General features: G+C 57.6%; 1 protein-coding gene across 6 annotated transcripts in view; it reads left to right on the plus strand.

Annotated features, from left to right (window-relative positions):
* The first annotated feature begins 201 nt into the window (after positions 1-201).
* FGD3 (FYVE, RhoGEF and PH domain containing 3) overlaps positions 202-17,550 on the plus strand; it is a 35,135-nt gene continuing 17,786 nt past the window's right edge. The window contains exons 1-7 of one of the 6 annotated variants that reach the window (XM_046023512.1): positions 1,491-1,631; positions 7,027-7,181; positions 8,435-8,586; positions 9,620-9,779; positions 13,997-14,086; positions 14,682-14,818; positions 16,388-16,544. In XM_046023512.1, the coding sequence (XP_045879468.1) occupies positions 1,550-1,631; positions 7,027-7,181; positions 8,435-8,586; positions 9,620-9,779; positions 13,997-14,086; positions 14,682-14,818; positions 16,388-16,544 (933 nt within the window). In that variant the 5' untranslated portion in view covers positions 1,491-1,549. Of the gene's footprint in view, positions 314-1,490; positions 1,632-3,850; positions 4,597-6,649; positions 7,182-7,638; positions 7,992-8,434; positions 8,587-9,246; positions 9,780-13,996; positions 14,087-14,681; positions 14,819-16,387; positions 16,545-17,550 lie in introns of those variants that run through there. The other 5 variants (XM_046023514.1, XM_046023513.1, XM_046023510.1 and 2 more) reach the window with 5 other exon arrangements.

A 17,550-nucleotide genomic window follows, 5' to 3' on the forward strand; every position in this document is an offset into this window, starting at 1 on the left:
AGAGAAGCCCACAAGGCGAGGTGGAGGGGGCAGGCAGCGGCCTCCATCACCTCCACCCCTGGACGGGAGCCGTTAAACCACCACAGGCCGTGGTGCAGAGGCTCACGGGGGCCTGGACGGCTCTCCAGCCAGTCTAGCTGCATTTTCACAGAGGAGGCAGCTGGGGAACCAGTGAACTTGGGCGTGTGACGATGCGGAAATGCGAAGCCGCTGTCTTTGGTGACCTGTGTTGCAAAACCAGCGAAAGGAAGTTGTGTTTTGCTGTTGCCTGAAGTCAGCCCCGGGCAGAAGCACACGCTCCCAGGGAAGGCAGGTGAGTGGTGCTAGCTCCGGGGTCTTTGCCAGACACCAGAGCCTGTGTTGATCCTCCAGGGGCCACTTTGGGGGACAAGGATGCTCTGAGCAGGAGCGGCTTGGGGTGGTGGCTCCAAGGCAGGAAGCCATGCAGTGGTGGGTGAGTGGCACGTCCGTGCTCCTTTGGCTCTCGGGTGCCCCTGGCTCGATTTGCGAAGAGCCAGCAGCAAGCGTGCCTTCGGCCGGGACAGCACTGACTGTTGTCTGGGTGCCTTGGACTCCTGCTAAGATGAACTGAGCCCCCGAGGGGCCAGGGTCTGAGGCTGACCCACATCAGGGTGACCCCCACGTGGGCCCCACATGCGCACCTGTCACCGAGGCCCTGGGCAATGTGGGTCTTCCTTTATCTGGGCTGAGGAAGGGTGAGGGGTCCACACAGTCGCTAGGGGGCTAGGCCTTTCCACAAAATGTGCGGCTCTGGAAGGTTCCTCTGCAATCAGATGCAGTTGAGACACTGATGGGGCTTGGCTGTAGTGGTTACCGGGGAGGAGGACACCCTGGGATGCCCATAGCACCGACTCCGGGAGGGGGATGGGGGCGTCCTGGGTGGCAGCGGGGTGGAGCCAGATGCCACCGTGTTCTGTAGAGTTGGGGTGCGTTCAGGGGCACAGCTGTACCCAGAGAATTTGGCTCCTGGGACCCTTGGGGCTTGCAGGCAACTGGCTGAGTGCTTGGCCACTCCTGAAGGAGAGGAGACAGAGGGAACCCTGGGCCTTGGCCTGCACGCTGCCCAGCTGGGCCCCACTCAGACCCTCAGAGCCTGACAGTTCGCCGGGGCCAGGCGGGGCTGGGAGGGGCCGGTGCTCAGGGAGGAAGTGGTTTGGCTCCAGCTGGGTGTTTGCAGGAGGCCAGAGGCCCTGGTTCCGCTCCTTGGGTTTGACGTCTGTCTCCCCGCAAAGGCCAGCACCTCCGAAAGTTCACAGAGGCCTGATCCTTGGTTAGTCTGCGAAGGCCAGAGCTCAGATGGGGGCTAACAGAGGCCTTGAGGACATGTGGGGCTTTGGTGTCCTGAGCCCAAGAGCCCAGGGACTCAGAACAGTGCTGGCCTCAGCTGGGAGGCTAGGAGCACCGGCCTCTCCACATCCTTCTAGGTGGGCTCTCATGACCCCCACTGACAGATGGGCAGAATGAGGCACCTCAGTAAAGGGGGTGATGTGGAAGTCAGACTGTGGGCCAGATGTGAAACCAGCCCTGAATGGAGCATCACTCACCCTGGGCCCACGGTTGGGAGACCCATCCTGGCTCCAACCCCAGCGTTCTACCTCCTCTGTCTCCAGGTACATGCCTCCAGACGGTTGGGCTCATTCTCCTTTGCCCTGCTTCTTCTCTCTGTCTGGGACGCTGTTCCCCCCGCCTGGGACACTGCTCCGTCCGTCTGGGATGCTGTTCCCACCACCTAGGATGCTGTTCCATCTGGGACGCTGCTCTTTCCATCTGGGACACTGCTCTTTCCGTCTGGGACACTGTTCCCTCCATCTGGGACGCTGTTCCCTCCATCTGGGACGCTGCTCTTTCCATCTGGGGTCCCACGTATGGTGGTGATGGTTGGTCACCAGATAGGCATGCAGTGAGGAGGGCAGTGATTAACCTTCCCAATTGGCTCTGGGGGTTCCGATGGACCCCCATGAGGCCCATGTATGCCCAGGATCTATGGCTATAGTCCCTACAAGTGTGTGGCTTTGGGAGGTTGAACCTGCGGCCTGGTCTCCCTTTCCCGCAATAACCTAGTAGGTCACTGTGCAGTCCAATGGGACCTGAACTCGTGGGGAGGCATCCCTCAGGGTGGCAGTGAGAGACCCTAGGCGGGGGTCTGGGGGCAGCAGTGAAAGTGTATGTGCGGAGCTCCCCACAACCCCATGGCGCTGACACCTGGGGTGGGCAGCGCCAGGCTGCATGCACACAGGCCAGCCCTGGGAGCATGGTCAGGATCTCTGTGCAACTGGAAACTTTTGGAAGGTTCTTGTCTGGTCGTTTCACTAGGTCTTCTAGTGAACATCTCAGACATAAGCAAAGGTGAAGTTGTGTGGGGAGCCCGGAGCACCAGCAGTCGGCCTGGGACCCTGCCCCATGCACACGGCCGGACAGTAGGTCACCCAGCAGGTCTCTGGAGCTTCACGGGTCCGCCCAGAAGCAGCTGGGGCTGTGGCACAGCTGGTTACCATGTGGGGACCCGTTTGTCCACAGCAGACAGTGATGCGGTGTCTATATTCACAGTCCAGGTGATGGCGAAATAAACACAGAATTGGAAATACAAATAAAGCACATGAGAATGCGCGTGTTAACAGTAGAAAATAAAATTAGGAAGAAAAGAAGAGCATTAAGTGTAAAACTGAAAAGATTAAGTGGAAGCAGCTCAGGCGGTCAGTTTTGCGGGCCCACCGGGTCCGTGCATGTGCGTCCTGTGTGCTGTGAACCCTCACGCCATGCAGCCTGCGTGCCGTGCGGCCCTGCGCGCGAACGTGCTTTGCGCTGTGCACCCACGCACCATGCACCTGCGTGCCTTGCAGCCCCATGCGCTTGCGTCCTGCGTGCCGTGCTCCCGCGCGCCGTGCACCTGCGTGCCGTGCAGCCCCATGCGCTTGCGTCCTGCGTGCCGTGCTCCCGCGCGCCGTGCACCTGCGTGCCGTGCAGCCCCATGCGCGTGTGTCCTGCGTGGCCTGCGGTCCTGTGTTCTCCCGTGCGCCTGCGTGCCGTGCAGCCTCATGCGCATGCGTTCTGAGTGCCGTGCTCCCGCGCGCCGTGCACCTGCGTGCAGTGCAGCCCCATGCGCATGCGTCCTGCGTGGCCTGCGGCCCTGTGTTCTCCCGTGCGCCTGCGGCAGCTCTTCTGTCATGGCTTCTTGAGGAGACGCAGTGCATTTCTGGGCTTGCCGTCTGGGAGCTTCTGGTAAGCTAGCGTTGAGCACACAGAATAAGTAGTGTGCCCTGGCACGACCTCACCAGGTCCTGCAGGATGCAGCCGGTGACAGGGACCTGGGAGCTTTCAGCTGTGTCAGTGGCTGAAGCCCACCAGCCTGGCAAGCTGTCCTGGCGGTGTAGGTCTGCTGGGCTGCCAAACACGTAGGATGTGGCCAGTTCGGGACTCAGGGCTATGCCCGCCTTTGCAGGACTGTTATGTCCGTTTTAGGCAGGAGAAAACTGAGGCTCAGCAAGTGCATCTTGTCCCCGTGGCCCGGCTGGTGAGTGCAGCAGCCCATCGCTCTGGGGCAAAGCATCAGGCCGGCTGCTCGACCACCTCCCCGCATCCACACCGCAGGACCCATGATGCCCCTGTTCGCTCTGGGGGGGGGGGCACGTGGGGGCGCCGCATGGAGCATGGGCTGCAGTCTATCTCCTTGGGGTCTGTGTCAGGTCGGCAACCCCCCGGGTCTGTGTCAGCGCCCCTCCCCGCCCCAGTCCCTGCTCTGTTCCAGCCCCACCCCCCCAAGGGCCAGGTCCTCGTCAGAACGCGTGTCTCAGGGGGGCGCCAGGGGTTTCCAGGGTGTGCAGAGGAAAGGCCAGGGCCCAGGCAGGCAGTAAGTTCTAGGCATTTCAATCACTGTTGTCTTAGCCATCAATGACACATCTTCTGATGAGAATTTTCTAAAACACATTCTTTTTTTAAGCTGTTTTTTGGTGGTAGAGTACACGTAACATAAAATTTGTCATCCAAACAACTTTTAAGTGTCCAGTGGTGGTGTTTGCATGCGGTGCCGCTGTCCTCACTGTCTGTCTCCAGAATGTTCTATCTTCACAAACTGAGACTGCGTCATTAAACACTACTGCCCCCCAGCCCCGGCGCCGCCATCCACGCTCTGTCTCTGTGATTTGACGACTCCAGGGACCTCACATGGCGTCTGTCCTTCTGGGACGGGCACTCAGCCTCGTGTCCTCAAGGCCCGTCCATGCTGCGGCAGGTGTCAGGGTGTCCTCCCTCTTGAGGGCTGGGGAATGTTCCATCACCAGTATGCCCACGAGCTGTATATGCGTCCCCTGCCCTGGCTGCTGGGGCTGATCCCCCACTAAGCCCCCGTCTGCTGCTGCGAGGAACGCTGCTGCGATTGGGGGTGTGCGTGTATCTGTTCAATTCTCTGCTTTCAGCTCTTCTGCGAGAAGAGCATTCTCGAGGACCAGGTGTTGGGATTCGGTATTGCAACGACAGCCTCATCTCTAAGAAAAGGTGCTGCCCCCCTCCAGGAGCCCCCACTGGGGCCATCCTGCCCACAGGCCATCCTGCCCACACGGGCATCCCAGCGCCACAGGGGTAGGGAGCGTTTATATCCTTTTTGGTTTTCTATAACTTCTAAGTTTACTAAAGAGGACGGGTCACTCCATCAGCCGTTGAAGGCGCGGTAACTTTAAGCGATGGTGTGAGCCGATGAGGGCATCCCAGCGCGCGGGGATGGCTCTGCGTGGGTCTGCCTACTTTTTTCTGTGCTCAGCGTGCCCTGCAGCCTGTCCCCAGGTCCCACTGACCCCGACCACATCCCAGAGCACATGGCACCCCACCGTTAGTGCCCGTCACCACGTGCTCAGCAGACAGGGTGGAGACCCCAGGCTGAGGGCCCAGGACAAAGGTTGTGCTTCTGGAACCTGACCCTGGAGCACAGCACCTTTGGGTCCCAAGCCTTTCTCACTGCTGCATGGCCTCGTGGATTCTGCAGCCTTGTCTCCCCTCCTGGACCTGTGGGCAGGTACCGCAGGTACCCTGGTGTATTTTCAGACTTGTTCAAGTGACCTATTGCATGTGAGCCGCCACTCGAGCGTGGTGGGGAGAGAGCAGCCCCACTGAGCACTGTCCTCTCGCACAGTCTTGGTGCTGGTGCTGGTCAGGGTGGGACAGTTTCAGAGGCCAGCCAGAGGTGGCTGTTGTCGGCAGGAACCATACAGGGTGCCAGGTGCCAGGCAGCAAGAAACAGGAGGGTGGTATTTCTAGTGGGGGTCCCCATGTCGCTCCCAAGGAGGGGACACCTGGCAGCAGGTGGGGTGGGGCCATGCTCGGCCTTGTGGTCCATGCGCAGGACCATCCCTGCCTGTCTCGGGCAGCCACCAGGCAGTGTCAGGGCTCCAAAGCCACTTACATGGTCCAAACACCCTGGACATTTAATTTCTCCATCCTTCTCGAGCACCCAAACCTCCCCCAGGCTCAGTGTTAGGGCTTTGATGCTGGGCGGTGGCACCCTTGGATGTCAGGGGCCCTGGGCCCTGGCTGTGTCCTGCTGTGTTTGTAGCTCCCCTGCAGGTGGGAGCTCAGCTAGGTGACTCAGCGTTTCTAAGGTGCGAGCCAGGGCTGGGTAGAGAAGGCTGACCACAGCTCTGTAGTTCCTATGCTCACACCCAACCCCATGCCGGCCCTGGATGTGTCAGTATGAACCAGGGTCAGCCTTGGCTTCCTTGTCTGAAACACAGGATATCACCCACCTTGGTGTCTGTGAGTATCCAGAAGTGCTGAGCGCAGCTCCTCACGCATGGTGTGTTTGTGTGCGTGTGTTATGGAAGCACATGTGTAGGTGTGAGTGTGTGTGCATGTGTGTGTTCCCTTCCCAGGGCCCCCTGCTCCCCTGTGCGGTGCAGAGGGCAGGTGGGAACTGGGCTGGCCTTCCCTGGTGCTCACCTTGGACTTGGAAAGGCAGCAGGGAGACCAGTCCCAAGGTGAACAAAGCCATGGGCTGCATCCTACACCTTCCTGGGGGAGCAGTGGTCTTTGTTGTACCCCACACTCTGCTCCCTGTGGGATGTCTTTATGTTGAGCTTTGGGCTCTCCCATCTGACTGAGCTGGTTCTGCCGCCCTTGGAAGAAGAGTTGGTCATGGCTCAAGGTCTCCAGGGGATGTGTGCACCCCAGTCCTCTGGATGAGAATGACCATGTGGGCACCAGGGCTGCCAAAGCTTCCCCAGGCTGTGGGGTACCACCTGTGCTCTGCCTGACCCCCGTACCTTCTGTAAAATTGGCACTTGCGGGAAGGGTCCTGGGTGGCTCAGTGGGTTGAGCATCTGTGTTCCACTCCGGCTCAGCAGGGAGCCTGCTCCTCCCTCTCCCTCTGTCCCTCCCCCTGCTTCTGCGCTTGTTCTCTTGAGCTCTCTCTCTCCAATAAGTAAATGAAATCTTTTAAAAAATGGCACTTGGGGAATGTCAGCTGGGTAAGTTGGCTCACGCCCGAGGCATCGCCGTCTGTGCAGGACGGCACACGTGCAGAGTGCAGACCCGATGCGCAACACGTGTGCGTACCCGTGACTCAGTCTCCCTGGTCAACACAGCGAGCCCGTCTGTGGTCCCTGACTACAGGTTCACATGCGTCTCCTGGAACTCTGTGTAGACGGAAAGGCGGGTGTGTACCTGGCCTTCTGCCGGTCGGCATCTGCCATGTACAGGGCTCAGCGTTCTGCAGAGCCTTCTCCTGTTCCCCAGCGTTTGCTGGAATTCACCCCGAAGCCTTTGGAGCCTGGAGCTTTCTGTGTGGAAAACTACTTACAGACATTTCTCGTGCTCGCGCTGGTTGAGACCCTTGGCTCTGTGGGTTTACAACTTCCGTTGACGCAGGAATGCTGTGGTCTGTATTCCGCAAACACTTCCGCCACTCCCCTGTCCGGGGTCCGGTTACGCCTATGTTTGCTGCGGGACGTTCGCTCACAGCGCTCTGTCTGTCCGTCTGTGTGTGCTTCAGCGTAGATGGTTCTGTCGCTGTCCCCCCAGACCTGCTCGTCGTCTGCAGCGTCCGGACGTCCCTCTCCCGCAGGCCTCGTGCTCTCGCTGGAGGCTTTCCCCTCTGGAGGCTGGAGGTGCGGCTGCCCTGGCTCAAACTGCTCTTGAACGCCGTTCGGGGGAGCCGTGACGCTGCTAGGAAGCAGGTGGGCATCCTGGGACCTGAGCAGAGCTCCCCATGGGGTGGACCGCCCCCCCCCACCGGTGGGGCCCAGCTTTGCCCTGCTTGTGCCTGGCCACTGCTGTTCCCCCAGCGGCTCCTGCTCAGTCTCATGGTGCCCTCCCACATGTGCCAACCATCCTCAGGGACCCTGCAGGCCTCTGCCCCCTGACAGGGCTCTCCGGCCGGTGCCCTGCCTGTGACCTCCACTTCCTTGGTCTCCTGTCCTGTCCCTGGGGTCCATGTGGGGCTGGATCCATGCAGGAGCGGGATGCAACGGAGGGCGCACTGCTCTGGTTTCCACCTGTTGGGGACGCTGTGCTTCGCTGTGTGGTCGTGGGGTGACCAGAAGCAGGACCCCTGGGGGTTGCCAAGGCTCCCCTGGGTCCAGACACCACATTTGACACACAGAGGCTGAGCGTGGGGCCCGCATTCCAGCGGCACGTCTGCAAGGCTCTGTCGTGTCTGCGTGCTGGGACCTCGGGTTTACCTCCTGTGCTATGAGAGGAATGCGGTAAAGCAAGTACTTTCTGTTTCAAAACCTTCATGTTTCTCCTCATGAAGCTCATCAAGAACAGGGTAGGGGCCCGTGGTGCATGTACCTGCTGCTCTGGCTTTGGGGCCACTTAGAGAAAGGTCCGCCCCTGAGCAGTCTGGCCCGGCGGGAAGGGAGCTGTGCGGCAGGTGTCGTAGGCGGAGTCCACCGTCCCACCCAGGAGGCAGCATGCCCAGAGGTCTTCCTGCCTGCGAGGCGCTGAGGGGCAGGCTCTGGACACCTTTAGGGCTCTGTGTGAGGGCGAGGTGGATGGTTCTTCAGCCTGGTTTGCGAGGGAGGAGGGGAGCGTGTGTAGAAGCTGTGGGCTGCTAGGCGGATAGTGGGTGTGAACCCTGGGTGCCTGTGTTTGCAGGAGTCAGGAGGGAGCTCGGGTCGGGCTGGGAGGTGCCCTCTGGCCCTCTGCACACTGGGTGGGACCCTACCTCCCCCAGCATGGGCACCACGGGTGGGGACGGTCAGTTCTGGCCTGGAGGTTTGGGCTGGACCCCCCCAGAGTTGTCCCTATGTTCTGGCAGGAAGCCACGTGCTCCATCTGCCTGTGGCCTATGACCTGTCCAGGGCTGGCCACGCTGGGCGGGGCCACGGAGGTGCCCTTCCACCTTCTGTGTTTGGAGCTGGCTTGACACCCGGCCACAGCGGGTGCCGGTGAAGGCAGCTTTCCTGCTTCTGTCGTGTTGTTTCAGGACCCCTGTGTCAAACCTGCTGGACAGGAAAGAGATTTGCAGCTAGCCTCCCAGCCCCACTCATGCTCACTGCCTGAGGCAGCCAACCCAGACCCCGCACACAGCCCGCAGGGAACCAGGTGTGGAGCCCGCCCTGGAGACCAGGGCGTCAGGTGAGTGGAGTCAAAGGAAGATTCTGGGGAATGTCGATCTCCCTGGCCTCGTCCCCCCCGGACCCTCCCACATGGTTCTCGCCTCTCCCGTGAGGGTGTCAGAGAGAGGCGGCGGTGAAAGCAGCCAGCAGCTCCAGGGCGCTTTGTTGGGGGGGCGGGTGGCATCTGGGGCAAAGCCCTGGCCTCCCTGGGCCGGGGTCTCTGGACGATGAGGGTCACAGTGACGCCACAGAGGGGGCCCCTCAGAACCACACCCCCGGGGCAGAGCACGCAGACGACCAGCCCACCGCACTCACCACGGTTATTTCTGTGGGTGTAGTTTAAACGTGTTGTGCAGCAGGGGGCTTCACCCTGTGGGATTCCTTCCCTCCGTCCTCCTCTTCGTACCTCCCTCTTCCCTTCCCTCTCTGTCTCTTTTCCTTTTTTTTTATTTTAACATAGAGAAATTGACTTATTTTTAAAATCAAATGCTTTCCGTTTGCCATTCCGCAAAGGCCTGTCTGGCAGGACCCAGCTGGAGCTGCATGGGCTGTCCCCACACGGCCCCCTCCCTCCTCCACCCTTCTCTGGGTGGACATGCCTGGGGGCTGCACTCGGGGCTGCGTGCAGGGGCTGGTGCGTGCCTGACTGGCTCTGACCCTGCTCATTTCCCCCCTGCAGGCAGCCCTCTGGCCAGCTCCCCCTGGAGCTCAGGGAGCTCAGCTGTGACGATGGAGTCAGGAGGGGGGGCCTCAACAGCCCAGCCCCGCATTGCTGCCTTGGGGGAGCTGAACTCTGGGCCTGGCTGCTCCTCCCAGGAGCTCCTGAGGGCAGACCCGGGGAAGCTCCAGGTTCTGCCCCTCGGGCCTAGAGCCCACGGCAAGGACTCTGACCCTGGGAGCCCCCGCAGCCCAGCTGCTGCAGGGGTTGGCCCCCCGGATACAGGCCCCTCGGGGGAGCTGAATGGTGGTGCTAAGCTCCCCAACCGGGATAGCGGGATCGACAGCCCATCCTGCAGCGTGGCTAATGAGCAGTTCCCCTGCGGGGAGGGCAGCGAGGCTGGCCAGGGCCCCACAGTCCTGGAGCCGCAGCTGGACGGAGTCCCAGAAGGCAAGGCCCTGCAGGAGGTGGCTGATAGCGACGTGGGCGAAGGCAGCGGTGAGGAGCCCGACCCCGAGAACAGCCCCCCCGAGGACCTTGCTGACCAGGCCAAGGTAGGCCGCCCTCACGTCCTGGGGTGGCAGGGGCTCTTCTGAGGGTTCGTGAGGTCAGGGAGGCCCGGTGGTGGGTCAGTGGGGAGGGCAGGGGCTCTGGCTCCCCATGTGACGGCCTCACTCCCAAGCCTAGGTTCCACGTCCTCACTGGGGTGCAGGGGCCCTACCCCCAGGACGGTGGCCATAGTCTCAGTGCTCACGGAGCCACCACCAACCCCTTGATCAGGGCTGGCTGCCCACCTTGCAGAGCCCCTGTGTTGTGAACAGGGAACCAAGGGTCACCATGGGGCGTGACGGGTGGGAAGGGAAAGACATCCCGGGAAGCAGATGTACCCACGGCACAGTGGGTTCGCTGTGAGAGAGCCCCTTTGCGTCCCGACAGCACCCTGGGCTCTGGGGTCTGCACTGGAGTGCGTGGGGACGAGGAAATGAAGCAGGGGACCCGGGCTCAGAGACACGGCCTGTGCAACAGGTCCCACAAGCGGCATAGGAGGCGCCCGATCTGCTGGCCTGGTGGGGACAGTCCTGGCTAAAGGGCCCCGTGACAGAAGACAGGCCTGGCAGACGAAGGACAGCCTTGTGCCCGCACTGTAGTGAGCCCGCTTCAAGGGAGCGGGCAGCTGGGAGTCACGTTTGAACCTAGGTTTTGTTATTATTCGGGTATGGAAACCCCGAGAGATCAGGGTGCGTCGGCCACTGAAAAGATAGCTCGTTGCTTGCGGTTCGTAAGAGGAGGAGCAGGCCAGGCCCCGGGGCCACACAGGAAGGACCAGAGTGGGTCAGGAGGCAGAGGGGGTGGAAACTGCGCGAGAGCCTGTCCTGTTTCTGGGGGAGGGAACAGGTGAGGCAGGGTGAGCAGGTTTAGGACCGGCAAGCCGGCGTGACTTGGCGCTGCACAGAGGCTGTGCACGGTGTGTGGCACCTGGTTTGAGTGACCAGGGCCGGGGGGCCCGTGAGAGCCCACGGAGGTGCTGGGCTCTGCAGGGGCTGGTTTGCGTGAAAGGCACAGCACATGGGTCGACAAGGACCTGAGATGTGCAGACACCCTACAGCATAGGGTGTGCTCAGGGGGAGCGCCGCTGGCCTCCTGTCTCCCAGGTGGTGGGGGGCAGGTGCTCACCCCAGGCCTGCTCCCCGCCTGCCCACGCAGGCTCTGGGGGAAGGCCCATGTCGTCATGTCTGTAATACGGATGTGCCAACCTTTCTGGGTCTATGTGCTCAGTCAGGCCCTGGCCTGTCCTCAGGGTGACCCTACGCCTCATGTCCCCTACCCAGGTAGCGGAAGTCAGCATTTGTCCTGTGGTGGAAGTCCCATTTACTGGTGGTTTTGTCACAGGGGGCCAGTGAATGCTGTCAGAGGCTGCTTCTGCATCGATGCAGGTCATCACAAGGGTTTCTCACGGGCGTCGAGTCTCAGAATAAACCTCCCTTGGTCCTGGTGTCCAGTCCCCTTCTGTACGGTTGAGTCGGGTTTGCTGGTGTCCTGTCGAGGACTTCTGCGTCAGTCTGCGCCAGGGTCGTCTGTCTCCAGGGTCCTTGGCAGGGCTTTGCCTTGCTTTGGTGTGAGGGCAGTGCTGGCCTCAGAGCTCAGACGTGTTGTCTCCTTGTGAGTGTTTTGGAAGCACTTGAGAGAGATTGGTATTAATTTTCCAGTGAACCCAACTGGTTCCAGGCTTTTCTTTGTTGCCAAGTTTTTCATTGCATATTCAATCCACTTACTCCTTCTTGGTCATTCAGATTTCCTATTTCCTCATGTCTTCAGTCTTGGTGTGTTTCTAGGAATTTATCCGTTGGTCTGGGCTGCCCAGTTTGCTGGAGTATAATTGTTCGCATCAGTCTCTCTTGATTCTTTTCATTTCTGTGATGTTGGTTGTAATAGTTCCTCATTCATTTCTAATATTACTTATTTGAGTTTTCTCTGTTTCTTAGTTAATTTGGCTAAGGTTTTGTGAATTTTGTTGATCTTTCCAAAAAACAACTCAGGTTGATTGATTTTTTTCCATTGTTTTTCTATTCTCTGTTTCATTTATCTCTGATCTGATCTCTGTTATTTCCTTCCTTCTGACTGCTCTGGGTTTAGTGTGTTCTTTTTCTAATCTCTTGAAGTGTGAAGTTACGTCGTTGATTTGAGATCTTTCTTCCTTTTTCACACACACATTTACAGCTAGAAATGTTCTTCCGAGCGGCGTTTGCTACGTCCTAAGTTTTGGTGTTTGTATTTTCATTTTCATTTGTTTCAAGCTATTTTCTAATTTCCTTTGTGACTTCTTCTATTCTTCTTGAAGACCGTGTTGTTTAATTTCTACCTATCTGTGGGTTTCCCAGTTTTTCTTGTGCTGTTAATTTCTGGTTTCATTCTACTGTCACTGGAAAAAATATTTTATGTGATTTCAATCTGAAGTTTGTTAATGCTTGTTTTGGGGTCTGATATATAGACCATCACGGAGAATGTTCCATGTGCACTTGAGAAGAATGTGCCTTCTCCTGCTGGGCGGGGGTCTGCGTCTGTGTGTCTGTTCATACCTCATTTCCTCACTGGTATTCTGTCTGCGTGTCCTGCCCAGTGTTGAAAATGCAGCACTGAAGTCTCCTACAATCACCATGCTGCTCTTTCCCCTTTAATTCTGTCAAAGTGTGCTTTCAGAGATTTAGGACTTATGAGTTTGGTGCATAAATATTTGTTTAAGCTTTTTTTAAAAGTCTTTTTATTAATTTAAGTCCTTTCTGCACCAAACATGGGGCTCAAACTCAGGACCCCGAGATCAAGAGTCCCACACTCTTTCTTTCTTTTTTTTAAGATTTTATTTATTTATTTGACAGAGAGAAAGATCACAAGTAGGCAGAGAGGCAGGCAGAGAGAGAGGGGGAAGCAGGCTTGCTGCTGAGCAGAGACCCCAACGCGGGGCTCAATCCTAGGACCCTGAGATCATGACCTGAGCCGAAGGCAGAGGCTTAACCCACTGAACCACCCAGGCACCCCAAGAGTCCCACTCTTTCAATGGAACCTGTCGGGTGCCCCTGGTGCATAAATATTTCTAATTGTTTTATCTTCCCGTGAGTTGGTCCTTTTATCATCATATGATGTTCCTCATTATATCTGGTAACAGTTTCTTATTTACAGTCTGTTTTGACTGATATCAGTGTAGCTGCTCCTGTTCTCTTTGGAGAAGAGAGAGTCCATTTACATGCCCGATCTTACCCGTCCTCCACTTCCAGCCTTTGTGTGTGTCATTAAATCTAAAGTGTCTTGTGCATAGCATGTGGTCAGATGCTGTTTTTTAAATGCATTCAGCGGATCCATGTCTTTTGATTAGGGAGTTTAATCCATTTATGTTTAAAGTAATTATAGGGAGGGATCGTTGCTATTTTGATAGTTGTTTTCTACACATCCTGTGGCTTTTTTGTCCCTTTCTCAGAGCCTGCCTTATTTTTTATTGAATTTTTGTAACGATATGTTTTGATTCCCTTCTTGTTTCCTTTCATGTATATTCTATAGATATTTTGCTTGTAATTGAAATTACATAAAGCCCCTTGAAGTTAGAGCCTTCTGTCTTGCACACGGCTGGCCTGTTTCCAGGACTTTCAAACCCTGGTGCGGGTCATGACAGCACTCCCAGTTGGGCAGACAGAAGCCAGCAGTCCCTCGGGCGGCCCCCAGACACGTCAGAGCCCTGGATGTGAGGCTCACTGTCTCATTTCCATCCCAAGTGGGACCTCCAGCCTAGGGACTACATTCCACGTGGGCCACGCTCTGCTGCCTGGGGAGGGACACTAAAGGGCATGCCAGATGCTGCCTGGTTTCCCCATTTGCTGGAATCTCTTCTTGGTTTTACCGTGATGTGGAGCGGTAGCTTCTCAGCTCTCCTCTGGGTTCTCACGGAGGGATTCCGTTCCGTACGTTGTTGGCTCCATGTCTCTGGGGACAGGAGGGCCTGTAGCTTTCTAGTCTGCTGTCTTGCTGACAGCAGGCCACAAAATATTTTGATGTGGCTGCTGTAACTGCTCTGCGGTCAAGGTCTCAGGAGGGCAGAGTTGTATCTGGGATGGTTGGGGGCGTTGGCAGGAGCTGTTGTGCCTTCCCCAGAAATCTCCCTGAGAAGTCCATCTGTGAGATCTGGCCCAGTCAGTGCTAGTGGCCTCCTCTGGCCCCCAGGCCCCCTGATTACCCCCAGTGTCAGACCCGCCTCCCCAGGGACCTGTGGTTCCTCTCTCTGCAGTGCTCTGAGCCCCCGAAGCTGCTCCACATCGCCCAGGAGCTCCTGCACACCGAGGAGACCTATGTACGGCGGCTGTACCTGCTGGACCAGGTAGCCCCCTAGGCCTGGGGTCCCGCCTCTGTGAGCTGCCAGTTTCAGAGGCAAAGTCCCCGTCTCTTAGCGCTGGCTGGCCCTTCCAGCTGGAGCATGAGGGCCTTCACACTAAAACTCAGGCCACTGTGAGTCTCCTCTGCAAACTCCTCCCTTTTGCTGTCTGAGCCTGGGGCTCTGGGGCCAAGGTCCTGTCCCGTCACCTGGTTGGAGGGGTTCTTCCTGGCAGTTGCGTTATCTGAGCATGGAAAGGGGCTCCGGGAAGCTTGCTGTCCCCAGAGCAGCCCGGGTTTATGAGCACAGGAAGTGCTCTGGTGGACACCCAGAGTCCTGCCAGGTATCGCGTCCATGTGTAGCTCACAGAGCAGAGAAAGGAAATCCAGACCCTCCAGCTCCCTTGAGAGGTGAGCAGAGGCAGGACAGCAAGTCCCCATAAGCAGAGGACCGTGTCTGCCTCCCCCGCAGTCCTTAGCCGTCAGTGAGCTGGCTTTAAAGCCATAGGTCTGAGCCCGTTTGCTGAAGCGGAGGTTCGTGAAGAAAACAGGAGCCCCTCCCCCCAGCTCAGCACCCGCTGTACGGGCCTCTGTACCCCCAGGTTTTCTGCACCCAGCTGACAGAAGCCGGCATCCCTTCGGAGGTCACCACGGGCATCTTCTCCAATATTTCGTCCATCTACCGCTTCCACGGGCACTTCCTCCTCCCCGAGCTGCAGACGCGGATCACGCAGGAGTGGTGAGTGTGGCCCCTGGTTCCATACTCTGGAACCACATTCAGGAACCCTGGTTCCTGGGTCAGGGCAGCTGTGCGGGGCTCTCGTGGCCAGCCTCTCCGTGCGGAGTCTGTGTGCCCGAGAGACGCGCAGGCACGGGGCGGGGTGGGGGGCTGTCTCGCGGGTCCTGCCTCCTTCCCTGCACGGGCCTGGGCCAGCTCTGACCCACAGTGTCCCCACCCACCTCCGTTTCTTCATCTGCACTTCAAAGCTCCTTTAATCCCCCCGCTCAGGCTCTGTGGGGTCTGTGAACAGCAAACAGCAAGTAAGCAAGTAAACGGGCCTAGCACGTTTGTTTTCCCTCCTCACACAGACTCCACCTTTGCTTTGGAGACGGAGGCTTCCCCTTCCCAGGGCACTTTGGATCCTCCGGCTGCCCCCAGGGCCTGTCCTTCTGTCCCTCTGCCGCGTCTGCTTGTTCTTCGAGGAGGGCCGGCTCGACTCAGAGTCTGGATAGCAAAACATCCCAGGGGTGGCCCTCCGCCTGCCACTGTCCACTTCGCACGCGTCCCCCACTCTTCCCAGAGCTCTGATTTGCTCTGGGTTGTCTGCTGTTTCCTCTCTCTCCCGCCTGGCTTTGAGCCAGTGCCGGGTCTCCTGGGGCATTGGGCTCCTCGGGAGCGCCACCCCTTGGCTCCCTGAGAGCCCCTTCTCCAGCTGCAGGCAGGCGAGTGAGGGTGCAGAGGCCAGGAGCCTTGCCTCAAGGGTGTCCCCTCAGTTGCCCGGCCCAGTGAGGGTCCCTGTTGGTTTGCAGGTCTTCATGAGGAGCTCACTCCCCCTGCAGAGCAGATCATACTGTGTCCCCAAGGCCATCAGATTAAAGCCCAGGGCCCAGCTGACCTTCTGTCCACACTTTCTAAAAATGAGTTTTGTCCTCGAGGCCCCAGAGAGACTTCTCGTGCACAGACCACAGGGAAGAAGGCTCACCCGCCCGCCTGCACGGGCAGCCCAGCCTCCAAGGACGGTGACCAGAGCGCGTTCTCATGATGCCACCCCGGTGGCTTTGTGCAACACCTCCTTGCTTTTTGATGATGTCTTAGGGTCACACTTCCCCTTAGAACTGTGGTTCAAAGCTTAAAGACTATGGGTGTATTTTATGCTTCTTGAAATTTATTTTCAAATCCCTGTCCGTGCTGGGTTTATCACTAACCTGCTGCTTTCCAGTGAGATTGCCAGAGTCTGCTCATCCCATTGTTCCTGAAATTTGCCCCTCTAAGGGGTGACATGGGGCCTCACAGATCCTCTCTGATGAGCAGCCTGCCATTTGAACAGTTGCGTCCTCACTGGCACCCCTGGCCTGGAGCCGCCGTCCTGTGTCCGCACAGTTGGAGAGCCCACGGGATCCTCTCGTTTACCTCCGTGTAACACGCAGTTCCCCCCTACATGGTATCAGGGAGGAAAGTAAGGCTCAGAGAGGGTGACCAGTTTGCCCACCATCACACAGCGCTGGGAGTTGGGCCATTGCCCCATGGATTCTGGGTGACGTCCCTGTCCCACCCTGACCCCTCTGATGACCTCTCTCCCCCACAAAGGGACACAAACCCCCGGCTCGGGGACATCCTGCAGAAGCTGGCCCCGTTTCTCAAGATGTACGGCGAGTACGTCAAGAACTTTGACCGGGCCATGGAGCTGGTGAGCACCTGGACCCAGCGCTCTCCGGTGTTCAAAGACGTAGTCCACAGCATCCAGGTAGGCCAGCTGCCGGCACACACTGGGGTCGCAGAAGTGTGGGGGAGATTCTGGGAAGCTGCAGCCCGTGTCCTGCTCTGCTGAATCACTCCGGGACACTAATCCTTGTCATCCTTTCAGGGGACGGGGGAGCGCCTCCGAGAGGGTGTGTGGTCTGTATGGTCACTGTTGTTGGGTGCACTTTGGATCCCAGCGCGACTGTGACTCCCGCCTCTCTCCAAAGTCCCCTCCTCCCTCCATGAACCTGCCGGCCTGTGGGGACCTGCTCATCCGCTTGCTTTCTCTCTTCCCGCAAACAGCCCCTTCCCAGCTCTTCAGTGTCGCTTTTCCATATCAGTTTGCCAGGATTTTACACATTAAGAATGTCTTTTATTATCTGTCCTGTATCTTACAAGTTATTTTCCCCATTGATTTTTATTTACAACATTGTTTACTAAACAAAATGTTTAGTTTTTAAGGAGCCACTTTACCAGTTTCTTTATTAAAGTGAAAAGTCTTTTTTAAAATATTTTTAAATTAAAAACAACTTTTTTTTTTTTTAAGATTTTATTTTATGTATTTGACAGACAGAGATCACAAGCAGGCAGAGAGGCAGGCAGAGAGAGAGGGGGGGTGAAGCAGGCTCCCCGCTGAGCAGAGAGCCCGATGCGATGCGTGGCTCTGGCTCGATCCCAGGACCCTGAGATCATGACCGGAGCCGAAGGCAGAGGCTTTAACCCACTGAGCCACCCAGGTGCCCCTAAAAACAACTTTTTAAAAAGATTTTATTTATTTATCTGAAAAAGAGAAGCAGGCTTTCTGCTGAGCAGGAAGCCCGATGCGGAGCTCAGTCCTGGGACTCTGGGATCATGACCTGAACTGAAGGCAGATGCTTAACCGACTGAGCCACCCAGATGCCCCACATTCACCAGTTTTTAAATAAAATAATGGTTTTATTTTTTTAAATAATGGTTTTAAAAATCTTCAAAGTAATGCTTATACATGTATTTCCTATCCCGTGATTAGA

Source organism: Meles meles, chromosome 11, assembly GCF_922984935.1.
Source record: "Meles meles chromosome 11, mMelMel3.1 paternal haplotype, whole genome shotgun sequence".
Classification (NCBI taxonomy): domain Eukaryota; kingdom Metazoa; phylum Chordata; class Mammalia; order Carnivora; family Mustelidae; genus Meles; species Meles meles.